We start from the raw sequence: 22,519 nt of genomic DNA, 5'->3' as shown, positions 1-22,519 counted from the left end.
GCACCACTAAGCATGTACTTATAAAAATAAAAAAAAAGGAACACCTTTTTCGTGATTTCCAATTGCGATCCTATTACAATCTTGTCTCATCTCTGCAACTCCACCAATGGGCTCGGGAGTGGCGAAAGAAGAGCTATGTATCCTCCAAAACATAACCCACCAAACCACGCTTCTTAACACCCGACCGCTTAACCCGGAATCCAGCTGCACCAATGTGTCGGAGGAAACACCGCTCAACTGACGACCGAAGTCAGCCTGCAGGTGCCCGGGCCACCACAAGGAGTCGCTAGAGCACGATGAGCCAAGTAAAGCCCCCCCGGCCAAACCCTCCCCTAACACAGACGACACTGGGCCAAATTGTGCGCCGCCGTATAGAACTCCCTGTCACGGCCGGTTGTGACACAGCCTGGGATCAAACCCAGGTCTGTAGTGACGCCTCAAGCACTGCGATGCAGTGCCTTAGACAGCTGCGCCACTCGGGAGGCCCATGCACCGTTTTCCTAACCACAACTGGATGGATCCATAAAGAATTACTGTGGGAATAAATATTACTGAATGACGAAAATGCAAATGCAATTGAAGACATATATCAAATTGTTGCTTACTGAAACTCCCAAAGTCATCCAATCATTGTAATAAATTTGAAGCAATAGCCTACCCGTGTGTGGTCAACTAGATTAGAATTTCAGTACTGCCTTGATTGGGACAGCGCTAACACGCTACTTTGAGACAAGTGTGGGGACTCATCTTCATAAATCAATGTCCGATTTTTGTTTTCACTGAATCTCCATTAGGACATTGGTTAGGCTACAATTAGGCTGGGGAAACGTTAGCTAAGTTGAGGTGAGGGCTGCCCATGATCATCTTGTCTAGTTGGCTCATTTATTACAACACTTTGCCAGCATGTTAAGTAGTTTAACAAGTGGATTATTTTTCTCTTCACTCACAGTCGCTTAGTATCCTAGGCCAACTCCCAACCAAAATCCTGTGACGTCACTGACTTGTCTCAATCAATTGATTGAGCTTCACTGAATCTCCGTCTGAATAGGCAACGTAGTTAATTGGTTTCTGGCTGGGCAAATAAGTAGAGGTGGTATAATAACTCCTTTATCACTGATCACACAACATTTAGCAAAAACATAGCCCAAATCACTTGTAGGCCTATTATTTTTGCTCGATCGCGTTTTGTCAACTCCAAGAGCCGGCAGAGGTTGCGAGGCTCAGTTAGTAGAGCATGACGCTTGCAATGCCAGGGTTGCGGGTTCGATTCCCACGGGGGACAAGTACGCAGAAAAACAACGTATGAAATGTATGCACTCACTACTGTAAGTCGCTCTGGATAAGAGCGTCTGATAAATGGCGGAAATGTAAAAACATGAACACGAGACTCACGTGCTTTTGAAAATAGCAGTGCTTTCTATTTCTAAAATCGGTATCATGATGAAGATACTCTCAATGTAAGGCCCTATGCCTGCTCCTTAACAAAGTGAAGTGACGGTAGGAAAGAGATGAAACATGGATACCACTGTCATATTAAAAAAATAGCACTTTTTTAATATGACAGCGGTTCCACACATTCCGATGACAAGTTGTGTGGGAAAAATATTATGTTATATTCTTACTACAAAATATATGTGTTGACCGTGATCGGGGTAGGTGTGTGTGGTCTGCTTAAATTAAGTATTGATTTCATTCATTTGGACGTAACATAATGAAACTCAAAATATGCCATTCTATTGTTGTGAAAATAAATTGTATTAGTCTTACAATGTTTCTTAGGACCTGCCTAAACACATTTATTTTTGATGGTGTATATTCAATGGATTAAAAAAAATAAAAAATTAAAGATGCCCACCCACATCTGCACACCCCTACTACCACTCGTCACGCACACGCCATATGCAGGCAAGAATGTGGTAAAAAATGGGCCTGTTTGTAAGCGGGTCATGTAAACATTGTCCAATTACTTTTACAGGCAAAATACCGAAAATCCTATACAAAAGCAGTATTGGTGTTCTGTTCTCAGACACAATAGTCCCTCTCTCACACACACCAATCTTATCTAGGAGTAATGCCCGTGTGCCCTCCATGCCCCAGCCTGCCATAGACTTGCCTGGCCTCTGCTCACCTGTGAGAGGCTGGAACAGCCCCAGGGTGAAGGCTGGCTGCCTGTATCAACAGCAGCCCCAGGGTATACCACTACCACACTTATGTAACGCTAAACCACATTCAGGCAACTGCTCAGATCCAATGGAAAATACTCAATTGTCAACTGAACTGCAGTCTCCAACTATGGCTTAGTTTTTTTCTTCCCTCCAGGCAGTGAGCCTTGATGAATTTGAATGTGGGAGCACAATACCGCCGAACCAGGCGATTACCAAACCAATTACAAAATGTGCATAAACCGACTTGATTAAGACTCCTCCAGTGTTCTTGTGATTAGAGGGAAACAATATGAAACAAGTCTGGTTTAAAACAGCACGGCACTCTGCTGGTAAGCAGAGCTCCATGGCAACAGATAACCTTGTGTGAAGACTGCAACTCACCCAATGTAAAAGCAACTCTCTCACTCCTTCAGCGGAAAGAAACGGTTCTGAAAAGTCTCTCACCATAACCAAATGAGTAAATTACCTTAAGCCCTTCGAAAAATAAAAAGCAAAACAAAAAGAGCCTACTGCTGTGCATCAACATATTTCAGCAGTTAGAAGGAAGGCAAATAAAGGATAACTGGGTGAGTTCAGAGAGAGAGAGGGAGTATGACTTTCCTTTTTTCCCTCCCTCCCTCCCTCTCTATCTCGCTCTTTCGTCAGGCCCTGGAAAGCAACACTGAGTCTCCCAACTATGGCAACCAGATAGAACAGATTCCTGGGAATGTCTGCTGCTCCCCAGCCATTGGATAAATCAGTCTCAGCCAGCTCTGTTCTGCCTCTCTCTGCCTGGGCCCTGGTTCTTATTTACCCACATAGCACATCAAGAGCTTCCGCTCGCTCAGCTCCCAAATCTCACACTCCTCACAAACCCCTGTGGTTCTCCCTCCCTCTTCTAAACAGAGAGGGGGCGGGAGAAAAGAGGGAGGGAGGAGATGGGAGGCACTGTGGGCTAAAAATGGGGTGGTAGGAAGATCGAATAATACAAGCCAAGATAAGGTTTGTACACTAGAGGGCCTCCTGCTCCAGAGCCCAACCCAAACCATGGTGTGGATGATAAACAAACGCTACGTCATTAACAAGATATACAGAGTGAAACCAAAAAGGGTCTTCCCCTCTGGCATGCCAAGTATTATTCATTTGTTAAATCCCATTAATTCTGTGCATTTCCAAAGCCCATTCATGAACACACAAATGCATTTAGAGTCATTCCCTAGCAAAGATACTTTCTAGAACTCACCTGGTTTCTCCCTCGCCGTCTTCCATAGTTGCGTCTCACCAGCGTCTTGTAGTTCTGGTTCTTCTTGGTCAAGTAGTAGTACAGGACACAATCGGAGACACACTGTAAAGAGAAAGGGTATGACAGTCAGGGGGACATATGAGCCCATTAACATTTTTATTAACAACAGACAACATAACAAATACAAACCATGTGCTTTGGGTTTGGGGGGAGAGTGGAGAATGGAGGTTACTACAGAGTAAAAACAGAATGAATTAAATCCACTGTAGCTCACCTTTCTCTCTAGATAGGAAGCAATGAGGCCAAAATTCTTTGGGTGCTGAACAAACCTGTGAGAAAAAACACAGAAGAGAAAATAGTCACAGTTAAAGCTACAGTCTGGGATTCATGGCAGCTCGCCACTTGTTTTGGTATACAGCCGAGGAATGTTGCTAAAGAAAAGTATTGCCTCTCAAAATCATACCCAAAGAGCTTCTGCTCAGTCAGAGAATACAACGTTAAATTATGATGCCACTGAGCTCCATAAAAATGTTTTGCAGCCTACAGTCACTAAACGCTTTTCCATACCCGGCAGGCAATTAATATATTTTATATTCTTGAATTCCAAGAGAACTTGATTCGTGATGGGAAACAAAATGAAAATCTTTATGGAGGGACTAATTTGTTTGAATTTCTCTTTATCCACAAAGCATTAGCCAAAAGAGGTCAGAGAAGTACCTGTGGATAGGAAACAGGATATCGAACAAAGCCTCATTGGCCTCTCGCCCCGCCTTGCTTTTTGCCAGTTCTAATTCTGACAGAAACAATGGGACTTTCATTTCTATTCACACACACTATTGAATGCGCCCTCTGCATTTCAAGGTCAGTGTTGGAGCATGGGAGCACAGCACCCAGAGTGGGCACAAGGATTGAATGGCTGGAACACGGTTAAGGAGATTTACCGCCCAAACCCATTCTCTTGTCCCGGAGGCCGCATCATGTTGTGTGGGTGCTTTGCTGCCAGAGGGACTGGTGCACTTCACAAAATAGACGGCATCATGAGAGAGGAAAATTATGTGGATATATTGAAGCAACATCTCAAGACATCAGTCAGGAAGTTAAAGCTTGGTCACAAATGGGTCTTCCAAATGGACAATGACCCCAAGCATACTTCCAAAGTTGTGGCAAAATGGCTTAAGGACAACAAAGTCAAGGTATTGGAGTGGCCATCACAAAGCCCTGACCTCAATCCTATAGAAGATTTGTGGGTAGAACTGAAAAAGCGTGTGCGAGCAAGGAGGCCTACAAACCTGACTCAGTTACACCAGCTCTGTCAGGAGGAATGGGCCAAAATTCACCCAAGTTATTGTGGGAAGCTTGTGGAAGACTACCCGAAAAGTTTGACCCAAGTTAAACAATTTAAAGGCAATGCTACTAAATACTAACTGAGTGTATGTAAACTTCTGACCCACTGGGAATGTGATGAAAGAAATAAAAGCTGAAATAAATCATTCTCTCTACTATTATTCTGACATTTCACATTCTTAAAATAAAAGTGGTGATCCTAACTGACCTAATAAATCACTGACAGTGTCACCAGCAAAGCACCACCACACCTTCACACCACCTCCTCCATGCTTCACGGTGGGAACCACACATGCAGAGATCATCCATTCATCTACTCTGCGTATCACAAAGACACAGCGATTGGAACCAAAAATTTCAAATTTGGTCTCATCAGACCAAAGGACAGATTTCCACCGGTCTTATGTCCATTGCTCGTGTTTCTTGGCCCAAGCAAGTCTCTTATTTTTATTGGTGTCCTTTAGTAGTGGCTTCTTTGCAGCAATTCAACCATGAAGGCCTGATTCACAGTCTCCTCTGAACAGTTGATGTTGAGATGTGTCTGTTACTTGAACTCTGTGAAGCATTTATTTGGGCTGCAATCTGAGGTGCATTTAACTCTAACAAACTTATCCTCTGCAGCAGATGTAACTCTGGGTCTTCCTTTCCTGTGGCGGTCCTCATGAGAGCCAGTTACATCATAGTGCTTGATGGTTTTCATGACTGCACTTGAAGAAACTTTCAAAGTTCTTGAAATTGTCTTAAAGTAATTAAAGTTGTTTCTCTTTGCTTATTTGAGCTGTTCTTGCCATATTATGGACTTGGTCTTCTGCCAAATAGGGCTATCTTCTGTATACCACCCCTACCTTGTCACAACACAACTGAATGGCTCAAATGCATTAAGGAGGGAAGAAGGCACACCTGTTAATTGAAATGCATTCCAGGTGACTACCTCATGAAGCTGGTTGAGAGAATGCCAAGAGTGCGCAACGCTGTCATCAAGGCAAAGGGTGGCTACTTCGAAGAATCTCAAATATAAAATATATTTTGATTTGTTTAACTCTTTTTTGGTTACTACATGATTCCATATGTTTTATTTAATAGTTTTGATGTCTTCACTATTATTATACAATGTAGAAAATAGTAAAAAAAATTAAGAAAAACCCTGGAATGAGTAGGTGTGTCCAAACTTTTGACTGGTACTGTAGATAGGACGACAAGTAACTAAAAAAGGACGACAAGTAACTAAAAAAGGACAACTCTATAGACAACCTATTAAGGACAACCAAACTCACTTTTCCTTGAAAATCTCCTTCTCGTGTTCGGTCCACACATTCATGAACTGCCGAGCCTTGTACACCTTCATTGGGTCGTCCATCAGGCCGTTCATGTTGATGAACCTGACTCGCCTCTGCTCTGTGTCGTACATCATGGGCGGGATGACGGACATCTGTCTCATCTGCTTCTCGTTGTTCTATTGGACAAGAGGGAGGGGAGGGGTTTAGAGATTACATTTGTTAACCTTGTTACAACTTGATTCAATGGCTGCATCCTGATTCTCAACCCTTCTCACCAAGTGTTATTAATTTAAAAGCATGGAGAGTTCTAACCCTTGTGAAATCCATTACAGGAAGTGTGCACACTTCAGGAGAAAAGTGAAGAACAGGACGTAGCCAATGACGCTGCTACACTTCCTAAGAACTAGGGGAAGTGGTAATGTGTTTAGCGGTGTAATGTAACTACTCATAATCAGTAGAGTGTCTTGACCATCATGACATCAGTGTGGGCTATGCTGTGAGGGGATCTTTGGGCAGTTGGTGGTGACAACCTCTTTGGTCATAATAATACTCAAACTTGGCAATGGTTCAGTGAAGAATGTTCACATTTGTGAAGTGTGTTCATTTCCACAAAAGCTACAACAGACAAACGGAGATGTTTCAAAGTTAACAGCACTCACCTCCTGTTCAGAAAGGCCGTCGATGATTTCAGAAATCTCATGCTCGCTTCTGGCGATGGTCGCAGACATTCCAGTTCCTCTCTGACCAACCCTAGTGGGAGAACAAAACACAAGGAAATTAAGAAACTACAGGAATCAAAATGACTGTTTAAAATACCAGATTAAATCTTGTTCAAAACCCCTATTATTCCCTCTTGCGCATCCTCCACATAATACTGGGTAGGTGCCATCACATTGTCACATAGGGTGACCCTCCCTCCCTCCCTCCCTCCCTCATGACCCTTCTGTCACCTTTTCACTTCAAGGAAAAAGGCTCAATCGAGCTGTATCAAACCGGTTTTCTGAGAAATCTGCAAACAAAGCTTGGAAAACATTAGGTCTGCTGATAAATGAAGTTGCTTTAGCATTCAGGAAGTTAACTTCCCTCTCAACCACCTACCATTGACAGTGCATTCAGAAAGTATTTATACCCCTTGACTTATTCGTATATTTTGTTGTATTACAGCCTGATTCAAAATTGATTAAATAGTTTTTTCCTCTTACCCATCTACACACAATACCCTCTAATGGCAAAGTGAAATCATGTTTTTAGAAATTTTTGCAAATGTATTAGAAATATACATTTGCATAAGTATTCACACCCCTGAGTCAGTACATGTTAGAATCACCTTTGGCAGCGATTACAGCTGTGAGTCTTTCTGGGTAAGTCTCTAAATCCCTGCTCACATTGCAAGCTCAAATCAGTTTTATTTTGGTCTACCGACTGTCCAAACAGCCGGTTACAAGTGACCAAATCAGATTTGGGTGTGTTCAGATAGAAGTAATTTACTGACAAGGCTACGCTAGTTGTCATAGTAACGATGGGTGTGTGTGGAGTGGCGTAGGGTAAGAACACTTAAAACCTCAAAGGATAACATGACCCAACTTTCAAAACAAGTCCTTTTTGGCTAGCCACAGCAGTCAACTAGCTAGCTAGTTAGTGAATGTGCTAGAAAGCTAAAACAGCTAAATCGTTTGTAAATAATTAACAAGCTAGTTAGCTCCCGCATGTTCTTGTCAAACTGTCAACAGTGTAGCTAGCCAGCAAAAAGATATGCGGAATAAGTCTAAAAAACACTTGAGGGCAAATAAATCAGATTTGACCATTCAGAAACAAGTCACATGACCAGGAATCGTATTTATATGACGTCAAACCAGCTACGAAGGATTGAACTATTTAACTCCATGTGCTTTTTGGCTGTTCAGACTACAGGAAAATTGACAGATTCGAATCAGATATGCAAATAAATGGGATTAGAGTCACTTCAAACTGCCAATGTGAACAAGGCTTAAGAGCATTGCACACCTGGATTATACAATATTTGCACATTATTCTTTAAAGAATTCTTAAAGCTCTGCCAAGTTGGTTGTTCATCATTGCTAGACAGCCATTTTCAAGTGTTGCCATGGATTTAAGCCAATTTACAGTACCAGTCAAAAGTTGACATGCCTACTCATTCCATGATTTTCTTTGTTTTTACTATTTTCTACAGTGTAAAATAATAGTGAAGACATCAAAACTATGAAATAACACATATGGAATCATGTAGTAACCAAAGAAGTGTTGAGATTCTTCAAAGTAGTCACCCTTCACCTTGATGACAGCTTTACACACTCTTGGCATAGATATTCAATGTCTCCCTGGTCTCTGTGTTTAAATTCACTGCTCAACTGAGGGACTTTACAGATAATTGCATGTGTGGGGTAGAGATGAGGTAGTCCTTCAAAATCATGTTAAACAGTGTTATTGCACACAGAGTCCATGCAACGTATTGTGACTTGTTAAGCAAGCTTGCCACAATGGGGTTGAATACTTATTGACAAGACATTTCTGCTTTTCATTTTTTATTCATTTGTAAAGATGTCTAAAAACATAATTCCACTTTGACATTATGGGACATTGTGTGTAGGCCAGTGAAACAAAATATTAATTTAATCAAGTTTTAATTCAGGCTGTGTGGAAAAGTCAAGTGGTGTGAATACTTTATGAAGGCACTGTAAAATATGTAATGATTTTTTTTTAAAGTTGAAATTTAAAGTAGAGTTTTACGAAAGCCTTTGAAGTGGAAACTGAAAACCACAAGGACCAAAAACATGAACAGATACTTCCTTAATGTTCTGAAGGAATTGCAAGGGTGGTTTATTACTTAATGTGCAATTGTGCTGCTGGGGAAACAATGGCCCCATTGTTTTTTAGTTGTTGTTTTTTTACCACTAAACAAAAGGCAAAAAGCGATCATTAATCAAATTAAACAGTCAACATGTTGTGCCTAAAGGTAATGGCTCTAAGTTGACTGAAATCATTCAAACTAGGGGGAAATTACTTTATAGTAGAATGTCAATGTCTCTTCTCTCGCCTGTAGAAAAATACTTCTAAAAAGGATACGATGAACTTTTAAATCTGGAATGTTTGGCATAATGAATCAACCTTCCATGACACATCCTGCCCCTAATGTTGACTCTTTACAGTTACAATGATAGCATCCAAAATATGAGACCAATCCTCAAAAGGAAATAGTCTAAAATACACAACACGGACATTGGGGTACAAATAAATGGGTAAAAAAAAAAAAAAATGTAAATAAAGAAAATCGGCTAGACCTTTCTGGCTAATCATTACTTTCACTGCCTGGTCTAGTACTAGCAGTCTGAACTAACATCCCTGACCTGCCTTGCTAGAAGATTTCAGAGAAAGACCCAAGCCTGTGTGCCAGGAACAGCCAGACGCTGGCTGGACTGACCCCTGACACAGCCAGCTGATCTGCCTGCAGCACACCACCTAGCACGCATCTCAATAGTGCAAAGAGGCATCCTCCTTGTTTCCTCTCCATCATTCTGCACTGATCTAAAAGAAACTGGACAGGTGATAGCAACTTCTTATAATACGAGGCATTGATTGTATTTCTTTCACCTATCCTGTGTTTTCAGTAGGAGGGGATCCTTGCCAATGCATTTTGAGGAGGCAGCGAGGAGAGAAGAAGCAAGCAATCGATGGAATACTTTCGAGATTTATCCCAGCTCTACTGCTGCATCGTAGCCTCCAGGCAGCATAAGAGAAAAGTTTAATTCCAGTTACCCATTCCCTCAATTTACCTCTGGAAGCGCTCCTGCTGCTCTCTCTGCTTGCGTATTTCGGGGAACTGTCTCTCGTAGTACTCCCTGGTGCGGCCATCCTTGGCCTTGCGACGCGGGTTGTTCTCCATCCGCTCCACCTTCTTCTCCCACGCCTCCATCAGCTGGTCGTAGCGCTGGCAGATGTTCTGTTCCTGAACCACACAATACGGGTTTGTAAAAGGGGATCTGGATGTTGAGGTACAACATGATGACAACGACCTAAAGCAAACCTTACTCATGGCTCTCATGGCTCTGTAAGCAAATGGATAAGTAGAATGTATCCAAAATCACAAATCTTGTGCTGATGATACCCTGTCCTATTTGTCATTATTTCACCACGCCTCTCCAAAATAATTCTGGCCACAACTGTGAAATCCAGAGTTCCATTAGCCATCTTGACTTAAAATGTGAGATGTTTGAGATGGAACATTATAGCATTGACAAATAATGGACATTAACCAGAGAGAGAAAAAGAGAGGACTAGAAGATATGGAGAGAGTCTCATACAGGGAGGACAATACAGCCTTGTTTCCACTCTCGACTAGCAAGGGCCAAACAATCACAATCCACCTTCCTCTTGGCAGGTGGCCATGCTGCGCACTCTGCTGCCATTGTTCAGAGTCCAAAAGGTCTGTCTGACCCTGCCTGGAAGCAGCCTGCTAAAAGTTGCACTCACCGAACCATAACCACCTACCTTCATCATTTACAAAAATGTATAACGTTTCCACATGGGGTGATTAGACTAGATTTAGCATGCTAGCTGATCCCGAATACTTCCAGTCTTTGCGCAAAAACTAGTTAGCATTGGCTCACGAAACTAACTCGAACTTGTCTCATTCTGGACACAGAGAGATAAAAATGGTATCCATGAAACACAGAGACATTATTTTACTGTAATAGAGGAGAAGTTAACCTTAACGAGACCCTTTTTATTTTTCAACTCCTCAATGTGCGCAGAGCAGACACTAGAAAACAAGAGTAGCCTATCAATGAACATTGATTCTGGAAATATAATGATCAGTTTGTCGTACGCTGCATTAAGGTACCACGTACTACTAGCAGCATATTAGCCACAGAAGCTGTCTAGTTTTATACATCTGCAATAAGCATAAAACACAACTTCAGTTGAAGTTTACATACACTTAGGTTGGAGTCATTAAAACTCGTTTCTCAACCACTCCACAAATTGCTTGTTAACAAACTATAGTTTTGGCAAGTGAATTAGGACATCTACTTTGCGCATGACACAAGTCATTTTCCCAGCAATTGTTTACAGACTATTTCACTTATAATTCACTGTATCACAATTCCAGTTGGTCAGAAGTTTACATACATTAAGTTGACTGTGCCTGAACAGCTTGGAAAATTCCAGAAAATGTCATGGCTTTCGAAGCTTCTGAAAGGCTAATTGACATCATTTGAGTTAATAGGAGGTTTTCCTGTGGATGTATTTCAAGGCCTACCTTCAAACCCAGTGACTATTTGCTTGACATCATGGGAAAATCAAAAGAAATCAGCCAAGACCTTAGAAGGGAAAAAAATGGTAGACTTCCACAAGTCTGGTTCATCCTTGGGAGCAATTTCCAAACGCCTGAAGGTACCACATTCATCTGTACAAACAATAGTACGCAAGTATAAACACCATGGGACCACGCAGCTGTCATGCCGCTCAGGAAATCGACGCGTTCTGTCTCCTAGAGATGAACGTACTTTGGTGCGAAAAGTGCAAATCAATACCATAACAGCAAAATACCTTGTGAAGATGCTGGAGGAAACAGGTACAAAAGTATCTATATCCACAGTAAAATGAGTCCTATATCGACGTAACCTGAAAGGCTGCTCAGCAAAGAAGAAGCCACTGCTCCAAAACCGCCATAAAAAAAAGCCAGACTACGGTTTGCAATTGCACATGAGGACAAAGATTGTACTTTTTGGAGAAATGTCCTCTGGTCTGATGAAACAAAAATTGTACTGTGTGGCCATAATGACCATCGTTATGTTTGGAGGGAAAAGGGGGAGGCTTGCAAGCTGAAGAACATCATCCCAACCGTGAAGCACGGGGGTGGCAGCATCATGGTGTGGGGGTGCTTTGCTGCAGGAGGGACTGATGTACTTCACAAAATAGATGGCATCATGAGGGAGGAAAATTATATGGATATATTGAAGCAACATCTCAAGACATCAGTCAAGAAGTTAAAGCTTGGTCGCAAATGGGTCTTCCAAATGAACAATGACCCCAAGCATACTTCCAAAGTTGTGGCAAATTGGCTTAAGGACAACAAAGTCATGGTATTGGAGTGGCCATCACAAAGCGCTGACCTCAATCCTATAGAAAATGTGTGGACAAAACTGAAAAAGCGTGTGCGAGCAAGGAGGCCTACAAACCTGACTCAGTTACACCAGCTCGGTCAGGAGGAATGGGCCAAAATTCACCCAACTTATTGTGGGAAGCTTGTGGAAGGCTACCCTAAACATTTTACTCATGTTAAACAATTTAAAGGAAATGCTACTAAATACTAACTGAGTGTATGTAAACTTCTGACCCACTGGGAATGTGATGAAAGAAATAAAAGCTGAAATAAATCATTATCTCTACTATTATTCTGATATTTGACATTCTTAAAATAAAGTGGGGATCCTAACTGACCTAAGACAGGGAATTTATACTAGGACTAAATGTAAAGAATTGTGAAAAACTGAGTTTAAACCCATTTGTCTAAGGTGTACGTAAACTTCCGACTTCAACTGTATATAAGGATTTGGCCACTAGTTCTCATTCTGAGAAATAAGGTAGGCCACTTACTTTCAACATCTGAACAAAGTGGACAGGCAAGCATGCTGATCAAACAGTTGGAGACAGGCAGGTGTGTTCATAACAATTAAAAACGGTTCTACCTTAGTTAGCAAATAGATCAAAGTTGGCTAAACTTGAATTATAAAGAGTAGGTGGCTACTCACTAGCACATGGGTTTGTGCTTGAGAGACTGTTTATGAGACCTGTCTTAATTTCCTATAATGCCTGCTACAACAAGTTAGTCATTATTAGTGAATGTGCATTATGCATGGTTCTAGTTAAATTTGTAACAAAAAGGACATTTTTCATTGAAAGACTTGAAAGCCAGATCAGTTATTATTATTGCAAAAAAGCAGGTTAAACAATTTTGATAAAATAATGAAATAATTAGTGGGGCTTATATTTTGCCTAATTTCACACATCCTGAATTCATTAGATTATTGAGGACTGTTTGAAATGCAGTGTATTTGACCTTTGACCCTTGTACACCGAAGCTTATTTAGAGAGAACATACTTTTTTTTGTTGTTGTTGTTGTTGTTGTTGAGTAGTAACAAATCTAAAAATATACTGCTCAAAAAAATAAAGGGAACACTTAAACAACACATCCTAGATCTGAATGAAATAAATAATCTTATTAAATACTTTTTTCTTTACATAGTTGAATGTGCTGACAACAAAATCACACGAAAAATAATCAATGGAAATCCAATTTATCAACCCATGGAGGTCTGGATTTGGAGTCACACTCAAAATTAAAGTGGAAAACCACACTACAGGCTGATCCAACTTTGATGCAATGTCCTTAAAACAAGTCAAAATGAGGCTTAGTAGTGTGTGTGTGGCCTCCACGTGCCTGTATGACCTCCCTACAACGCCTGGGCATGCTCCTGATGAGGTGGTGGATGGTCTCCTGAGGGATCTCCTCCTAGACCTGGACTAAAGCATCCGCCAACTCCTGGACAGTCTGTGGTGCAACGTGGCGTAGGTGGATGGAGCGAGACATGATGTCCCAGATGTGCTCAATTGGATTCAGGTCTGGGGAAGGGGCGGGCCAGTCCATAGCATCAATGCCTTCCTCTTGCAGGAACTGCTGACACACTCCAGCCACATGAGGTCTAGCATTGTCTTGCATTAGGAGGAACCCAGGGCCAACCGCACCAGCATATGGTCTCACAAGGGGTCTGAGGATCTCATCTCGGTACCTAATGGCAGTCAGGCTACCTATGGCGAGCACATGGTGGGCTGTGCGGCCCCCCAAAGAAATGCCACCCCACATGACTGACCCACCGCCAAACCGGTCATGCTGGAGGATGTTGCAGGCAGCAGAACGTTCTGCACGGCGTCTCCAGACTCTGTCACGTGCTCAGTGTGAACCTGCTTTCATCTGTGAAGAGCACAGTGGCGAATTTGCCAATCTTGGTGTTCTCTGGCAAATGCCAAACGTCCTGCACGGTGTTGGGCTGTAAGCACAACCCCCACCTGTGGACGTCGGGCCCTCATACCACCCTCATGGAGTCTGTTTCTGACCGTTTGAGCAGACACATGCACATTTGTGGCCTGCTGGAGGTCATTTTGCAGGGCTCTGGCAGTGCTTCTCCTGCTCCTCCTTGCACAAAGGCGGAGGTAGCGGTCCTGCTGCTGGGTTGTTGCCCTCCTACGGCCTCCTCCACGTCTCCTGATGTACTGGCCTGTCTCCTGGTAGCGCCTCCATGCTCTGGACACTACGCTGACAGACACAGCAAACCTTCTTGCCACAAGCTTGCATTGATGTGCCATCCTGGATGAGCTGCACTACCTGAGCCACTTGTGTGGGTTGTAGACTCCGTCTCATGCTACCACTAGAGTGAAAGCACCGCCAGCATTCAAAAGTGACCAAAACATCAGCCAGGAAGCATAGGAACTGAGAAGTGGTCTGTGGTCCCCACCTGCAGAACCACTCCTTTATTGGGGGTGTCTTGCTAATTGCCTATAATTTCCACCTGTTGTCTATTCCATTTGCACAACAGCATGTGAAATTTATTGTCAATCAGTGTTGCTTCCTAAGTGGACAGTTTGATTTCACAGAAGTGTGATTGACTTGGAGTTACATTGTGTTGTTTAAAAGTGTTCCCTTTATTTTTTTGAGCAGTGTATATATTCATTTGAATGGCACACGAGACATCTGTCATATTCGTGTCCATCTCAGTGAACTAATCCATTGCGGAGGCCGCGGGGATGGCACGATCCAAAAAGAAGGGGAGTGTGGCTAAGATGCACAATGGACATCTCGCTCCAGAATGCGCTCTCTGATGCCAATTTGTGCACATTCATTGTTTGATTGTTAGTGTTTTATCAATTCCCTATTACATATATCACCAGTAGGACATTTACCGTTAATTTCTATCATTTCTAATCTACAATGTTTGTTTGGTTGCAATCATTTCTGTTAATTCATTCAATATATTATTCCAATCTGTCACGACTTCCACCGAAGTCGGTTCCTCTCCTTGTTCGGGCGGCGTTCGGCGTCACCGGTCTTCTAGCCATCGTCGATCCACTTTTCATTTTCCACTTTTAATTTTTTGTTTTGTGTTGTTTTCCAACACACATGGTTCTCATTTCCCTCATTAAGTGTTGTGTATTTAACCCTCTGTTCCCCGCATGTCTTTGTGTGGAATTGTTTGTTGTAAGTGCTTCTGCACATGTTTACTGGTGCGCGTCGGGTTTTGTACCCATGTTGGTTATTTCTTTATGCCGTTGGTTTTGAAATTAAACTGCTCCGGCTATCACCTAGTTCTGCTCTCCTGCGTCTGACTTCACTGCCACCAGTTACGCACCCCTTTACAGAGGGTAGAGCGGCGGATGAATGTCTTTTCCACCTGAGGCAGGGGAAGAGTTCGCCCTGGAATTTCACACCCTGGCCGCAGGAGCGGGATGGAACGACAGGGCCCTTATCGACCACTACCGTTGCAGCCTGCGCAAGGATGTCCATCGGGAGTTGGCCTGCAGGAATACCACCCTCACCTTCGACCAGCTGGTGGACCTGTCCATTCGGTTGGATAACCTGCTGGTCACCCGCGGACGTCCATAGAGGCCTCTGTCGATTCCCTCTCCCAGCACCACCGCTCCGGTGCCTATGGAGCTGGGAGGTGCTGCGCTCAGGGAGGCCGGGTGAGGGGCTTTCACGTGTACCATCTGTGGCCGCAGAGGTCACATTGCTGGTTGTGCCGGGTTGGTTCCTCTAGGGGTCGAGGCAGCAGGCAGGGCACTCTGGCGTCACCCCAGGTGAGCATGCACCACTCTCATCCAGAGCCCTCTGTTGTACACCCGTTTGTGCATGTTTACTTTCCTGAGTTTTCCCCGCATAAGGCGCTCGTCTATTCAGGCGCAGCTGGGAATTTTATCGACAGAGCATTCACCCATAGGTTAGGGATCCCTATTGTTCCACTGGTTAGGCCTTTCCCAGTTCACGCTCTGGACAGTCAACCATTAGGGTCCAGGGTAATTAGGGAAGCTACCATCCCCCTAGGCATGGTGACGCAGGGGGGTCATGAGGAGAGAATCAGTCTCTTCCTCATTGACTCTCCTGCGTTTCCCGTGGTACTAGGCCTTCCCTGGTTAGCTCGTCATGACCCCACCATTTCATGGCAACAGAGGGCTCTCACAGGGTGGTTGCGAGAGTGCTCAGGGAGGTGTTTAGGAGTTTCTGTTGGTGCTACTACGGTGGAAAGTCCAGACCAGGTCTCCACCGTGCGCATTCCCCCCGAATATGCCGATTTGGCTCTCGCCTTCTCCAAAAAGGCGACTCAATTACCACCCCATCGACGGGGGGATTGTGAGAAATCTCCTGGTAGACGCTGCACATCCCAGGAGTCATGTGTATCCCCTGTCACAGGCGGAGACGGTGGCTATGGAAACATATGTCTCCGAATCCCTGCGTCAGGGGTACATTTGGTCCTCCACGTCACCCGCCTCATCAAGTTTCTTTTTTGTGAAGAAGGAGGGAGGTCTGCGCCCGTGTATTGACTACCGAGGCCTAAATCATATCACGGTGAGGTACAGTTACCCGCTACCGCTCATAGCCACAGCGATTGAGTCAATGCACGGGGCGCGCTTCTTCACCAAACTAGATCTCAGGAGCGCTTACAACCTGGTGCGTATCAGGGAGGGAAACGAGTGGAAGATGGCGTTCAGTACGACCTCAGGGCACTATGAGTATCTCGTCATGCCGTATGGGTTGATGAATGCTCCATCAGTCTTCCAAGCCTTTGTAGACGAGATTTTCAGGGACCTGCACAGGCAGGGTATTGTGGTGTATATTGATGACATTCTGATATACTCCGCTACACGCGCCGAGCATGTGTCCCTGGTGCGCAGGGTGCTTGGTCGACTGTTGGAGCATGACCTGCACGCCAAGGCTGAGAAATGCCTATTCTTCCAACAGTCAGTCTCCTTCCTAGGGTACCGCATTTCCACCTCAGGGGTGGAGATGGAGAGTGACCGCATTTCAGCCATGCGTAATTGGCCGACTCCCTCCATGGTAAAGGAGGTGCAGCGGTTTCTAGGGTTTGCCCATTACTGCCGGAGGTTTATCCGGGGTTTTGGTCAGGTAGCGGCTCCCATTACCTCACTGCTAAATGGGGGACCGGTGCGTTTGCAGTGGTCGGCTGAGGCGGACAGGGCTTTCGGTCACCTGAGGGCCCTGTTTACCTTGGCTCCCGTGCTGGCCCATCCGGATCCCTCTTTGGAGTTCATAGTGGAGGTAGACGCGTCCGAGGCTGGGACAGGAGTCGTGCTCTCTCAGCGCTCGTGTACACCACCGAAGCTCGTGGGGGACCAGAAGCTGTTGGCTGTCATCAAGGCTCTGAAGGCGTGGAGACATTGGCTTGAGGGGGCTAAACACCCTTTTCTCATCTGGACTGACCACCGCAATCTGGAGTACATCCAGGCAGTGAGGAGACTGAACCCTCGCCAGGCAAGGTGGGCCATGTTTTTCACCTGTTTTGTTTTCACACTTTCTTACAGACCAGGTTCCTAGAACGTGAAGGCAGACGCACTGTTCCGGCTTTGGCCAAGGACATGAGGGTTTATGTTTCCTCTTGCTCAGTGTAAGGCTCCTAGGCACCTGCCCAGAGGTAAGTTACACCCGTTAACCGTTCCACAACGGCCATGGTTGCACCTGTCGATCGATTTCCTGACCGATCTCCCCCATCACAGGGAAACACCACGATCCTGGTTGTTGTGGATCGTTGCTCTAAGTCCTGCCGTCTCCTTCCTCTGCCCGGTTTCCCTACGGCCCTACAGACTGCGGAGGCCTTGTTTACGCACGTCTTCCGGCACTACAGGGTGCCTGAGGATGTAGTGTCTGATCGGGGTCCCCAGTTCACTTCGAGGGTCTGGAGGGCGTTCATGGAACGTCTGGGGGTCTTGATCAGCCTTACCTCGGGTTTTCACCCCGAGAGTAACGGGCAGGTGGAGGTGTCACCGGTCTTTTAGCCATCGTCGAGCCACTTCATTTTCCATTTGTTTTGTCTTGTTTTCCTACACACCTGGTTCTCATTTCCCTCATTAAGTGTTGTGTATTTAACCCTCTGTTCCCCCCATGTCTTTGTGTGGAATTGTTTGTTGTAAGTGCTTGTGCACATGTTTACTGGTGCCCGTCGGTTTTTGTACCCATGTTGGTTATTTCTTTATGCCGTTGGTTTCGAAATTAAACTGCTCTGGCTATTACCTAGTTCTGCTCTCCTGCGTCTGACTTCACTGCCACCAGTTACGCACCCCTTTACACAGTCTTTTACCGTTTTCATTTTTGGAGTGGACACTGTTTGCAGAGTGCACAACCTATGCTACGCTTGTGAGTAACACGTTTTGGTTAATTTCATATGTGAGTTTTGTCAATTTAGTCATTGTCTTTTGTTTGGAGCAGTTAGGACGTGCACCTGATTACGCATTGAAGTAGGCCTATAGGCTACCTGGCCTGCAAGCAAATGTAGGCATATAAATGTGCACATTTGGGGATCTGATTGGCTTAATGCACAACCACTATTGAGCTGTGGAGCTTCTCAAAGTAATGTTTTCTTCTCCTCAAACAGCAAGCAAACTAAGTCTGTTTTTACATCCATTGAGAATGACAATAGTTCCTTAATGTATTTGAAAAATCTTTCCAGTTCTCTCCCTTTCGATAACTACTCAGCGTGAAAGGAAAAAAATGTCATGCTCTGATCCAGTGGAAACGTCATAAAATAGGCCGACCTGATTACTTCTATTCCCTTGCGTAAATAGCCTACAGCTGCGTCTGTCCCAAGCTCACCGGTGCGGGAAACTGAGGGCCCTAGAATATTTTATAAAATGTTGCAAGTTTGCTAGCTTAAGCTTCGGGCTGGACCCATTAAAGTTAACAGTTGATAAAATGTTTCAAGTTCGTTGCTGACAGACCACAGGGGGGGCAGTGCCCCTGTGACAACAATTTTGGACCCCCTTGTGGCCCCCCTAAATGTGGAGTATGAAATAATTTTTACATAAATAATTTTAGCTTTCGTTCTTTTTTTGCATCCGTTATTAGACAGTGGCAACGATGATGATTATGAACATGGTCTTTTGCCTGCTAATGCCTGCAATGCAGAAAACGATATGACAACAATAACGTCTAATGTAACTGGCCCCTCTAACAGTACAACTGGCCCCAGCTTGGCCCCCCACCAGTTGAAATGGTCTAGAACCGCCACTGCCTGCAGGCTGCCATGTTTATATTTGTTGGCTTTACTGGGTATTTTTACATAGTTGGCAATGGCAATAGAAGTAACTTTTTTAATTTGCATCACTTTCATTTCGACTTGGATAGAATTTTGATAAACCACATGACAAATGATTGAGATACGAACACGTTATTATAAATTAAATGAAACTTTTCCACGAAAATGTGCATATGAAAACCACTAACTGGCACACAGATTGGTAGAATTGTTAAGATAAATTTGCATTCCAACTGAGAAAGGTTGCAGACTCCTCATGTAGCCTATTACCGGTAAGTTCGGGAGAGTAAAGGCAGAATCTTAAAAAGTGAGTAGGAGCAGGTGGAGGATGGTTGGGTCAGGCTAAGTTTTTTTTCTTCTGGTCATCTTGATCTTTGGCTCCCTCGAGTCATTTGTGTCATATTTCATCAAGCAGAGTGCTTAAAGCATCAGAGAACCTCAATGCATATATAGTTGATTTTATTCAAACACATAAGGTGTGTTTATATATGGAAAAATACACATTCAAATCAATCAAATAGTCGAAAGAATAGACGACTTTCGGTGGACCAAGATTTTCTTTTGTCGGGGACAGCCCTAAGTGTTACAAACATGTCAAACAAGAAATTATGAAACCAATAAGTGGGCATATAAATTCAAGCTAGTGTGCGTGGTTGCCACCTATTGCTTTCAAATTCAATTGGTGTCAGAAGACATTAAAATGACACCAAATTGAGTAATGTGATGCAGTTTAACATACTGTACATGCATAAAGTAAAAGAGCTTGGCAATGGGGTAAACAATCAAAGTATTATTGGCCATGGTCAGTTTGGGTCATCTCTATGAGAGCACAGCATGTCAGTCAGTCTGTCCATGAGGCTGTGTGTGTGTGTGTGTGTGTGTGTGTGTGTGCGCGCATGTGTATGAGTCTCTGTATTTTGGTCAAAGCATCCAGCACATGCCTTGAAGTTTCCTTCCCTTGCAGCCCTCAACAGCTGGGAGAGAGACTTACCCTTTGTTTACGAGCATGGTTCCTTCTCTTGAAAAACAGAATCAGCCTCTTCCTCATCACTTGATTACTGGGAGAGAGAGAAAAACGGTTTGTTCAGTGAGGTGTGCGCCGATCTAGGTCCTATAGGGACTAGAGGTCAACCGATTAAATCGGAATGGCCGATTAATTAGGGCAGATTTCAAGTCTTCATAACAATCGGTAATCGGCATTTTTGGACGCCGATTGCATTGCACTCCACGAGAATACTGCGTGGCAGGCTGACCATCTGTTACGCAAGTGCAGCAAGGAGCCAAGCTAAGTTGCTAGCTAGCATTAAAAACTTATCTTATAAAAAAACAATCCATCTTAACATAATCACTAGTTAACTACACATGGTTGATGATATTACTAGGTTAACTAGCTTGTCCTGCGTTGCATATAATTGATGCGGTGCCTGTTAATTTCTCATCAAATCACAGCCTACTTCGCCAAACGGGAGATGACGTAACAAGCGCATTCGTGAAAAATAGCACTGTCGTTGCACCAATGTGTACCTAACCATAAACATCAATGCCTTTCTTAAAATCAATACACAAGTATATATTTTTAAACCTGCATATTTAGATAAAAGAAATTCATGTTAGCAGGCAATATTAACTAGGGAAATTGTGTCACTTTTCTTGCATTCTGTGCAAGCAGAGTCAGGGTATATGCAGCAGTTTGGGCCGCCTGGCTCGTTGCGAACTGTGTGAAGACCATTTCTTCCTAATTTGCCAGAATTGTACATAATTATGACATAACATTGAAGGTTGTGCAATGTAAAAGCAATATTTAGACTTATGGATGCCACCATTTAGATAAAATACAGAACGGTTCCGTATTTCACTGAAAGAATAAACGTTTTGTTTTTGAAATGATCGTTTCAGGATTTGACCATATTAATGACCGAAGGCTCGTATTTCTGTGTTTATTACATTATAATTAAGTCTATGATTTGATATTTGATAGAGCAGTCTGACTAAGCGGTGGTAGGCAGCAGCAGGCTCATAAGCATTCATTTAAACAGCACTTTCCAGCGTTTACCAGCAGCTCTTTGCAATGTTTGAAGCACAGCGCTGTTTATGACTTCAAGCCTATCAACTCCCAAGATTAGGCTGGCAATACTGAAATGCTTATAAGAACATCCAAAAGTCAAAGGTATATGAAATACAAATGGTATAGAGAGAAATAACTACAACCTAAAACTTCTTAACTGGGAATATTGAAGACTCACTCATGTTGAAAGGAACGACCAGCTTTCATATGTTCTCATGTTCTGAGCAAGGAACTTAAACGTTAGCTTTTTTACATGGCACATATTGCACTTTTACTTTCTTCTCCAACACTTTGTTTTTGCATTATTTAAACCAAATTGAACACGTTTCATTATTTACTTGAGACTAAATACATTTTTATTGATGTATTATATTAAGTTCAAATAAGTGTTCATTCAGTATTGTTGTAATTGTTATTATTACAAATATATAAAAAGCGTCTGGTTAATCGGTATCGGCTTTTTTTGGTCCTCCAGTAATCGGCATTGGCGTTAAAAATCATAATTGGCCAACCTCTAATAGGGACACTACTATTGCTGTTTACACTACAACAACAAAATTATCCTGTAGGAAATACCATGGAAGCACTAAACAGTTAGACAAGATAATATGTGCACAACACATGCCTATTTAACTCTACATAAAGAAAACGCATAACAATCTGCCTTCCACCTCTCCATTAATATGAGGAATTAGAGAAGGGTCCTGTATCAACAACAACCCCTAGGGCCTCCCGAGTGGCACAGCGGTCTAAGGAACTGCATCACAGTGCTAGAGGCGTCATTACAGATCCGGGTTTGATCCCGGGCTGTGACGTAGCCGGCCGCGACCGGGAGGCCCATGAGGCAGCGCACAATTGGCCCATTGTCGTCCGGGTTAGGGGAGGGTTTGGACAGCTGGTATGTCCTTGTCCCATCGCGCTCTAGCGACTTCTTGTGCTTTACGGTGTTTCCTCCGACACATTGGTGTGGCTGGCTTCCAGGTTAAGCGAGCAGTGTGTCAAGAAGCAGTGCGGCTTGGTGGGGTCATGTTTCGGAGGACGCATGACTCTCGACAAAAGTAACTACCAATTGGATATCACAAAATTGGGTAGAAAAAGGGGTAAAAAG

The 22,519-nt window shown here is 43.6% G+C and overlaps 1 protein-coding gene across 7 annotated transcripts in view; it reads right to left on the bottom strand.

Moving 5' to 3' along the window:
* Nucleotides 1–22,519, bottom strand: part of ncor1 (nuclear receptor corepressor 1) — a 121,982-nt gene that overhangs the window by 52,066 nt on the left and 47,397 nt on the right. For 6 of the 7 annotated variants that reach the window (XM_082960352.1, XM_014137923.3, XM_082960354.1 and 3 more), the window contains exons 9-14: nt 20,338–20,404; nt 9,800–9,972; nt 6,668–6,758; nt 6,006–6,184; nt 3,662–3,716; nt 3,388–3,489 (exon numbers count right to left, since the gene is read on the bottom strand). In XM_082960352.1, coding sequence (XP_082816478.1) covers nt 3,388–3,489; nt 3,662–3,716; nt 6,006–6,184; nt 6,668–6,758; nt 9,800–9,972; nt 20,338–20,404 — 667 coding nt within the window. Of the gene's footprint in view, nt 1–2,546; nt 2,702–3,387; nt 3,490–3,661; nt 3,717–6,005; nt 6,185–6,667; nt 6,759–9,799; nt 9,973–20,337; nt 20,405–22,519 lie in introns of those variants that run through there. The other variant, XM_082960356.1, reaches the window with a different exon arrangement.

Source organism: Salmo salar, chromosome 13 (genome assembly GCF_965601325.2).
Source record: "Salmo salar chromosome 13, fSalSal1, whole genome shotgun sequence".
NCBI classification, from domain to species: domain Eukaryota; kingdom Metazoa; phylum Chordata; class Actinopteri; order Salmoniformes; family Salmonidae; genus Salmo; species Salmo salar.
This window is presented reverse-complemented; position numbering and strand designations above follow the sequence as displayed.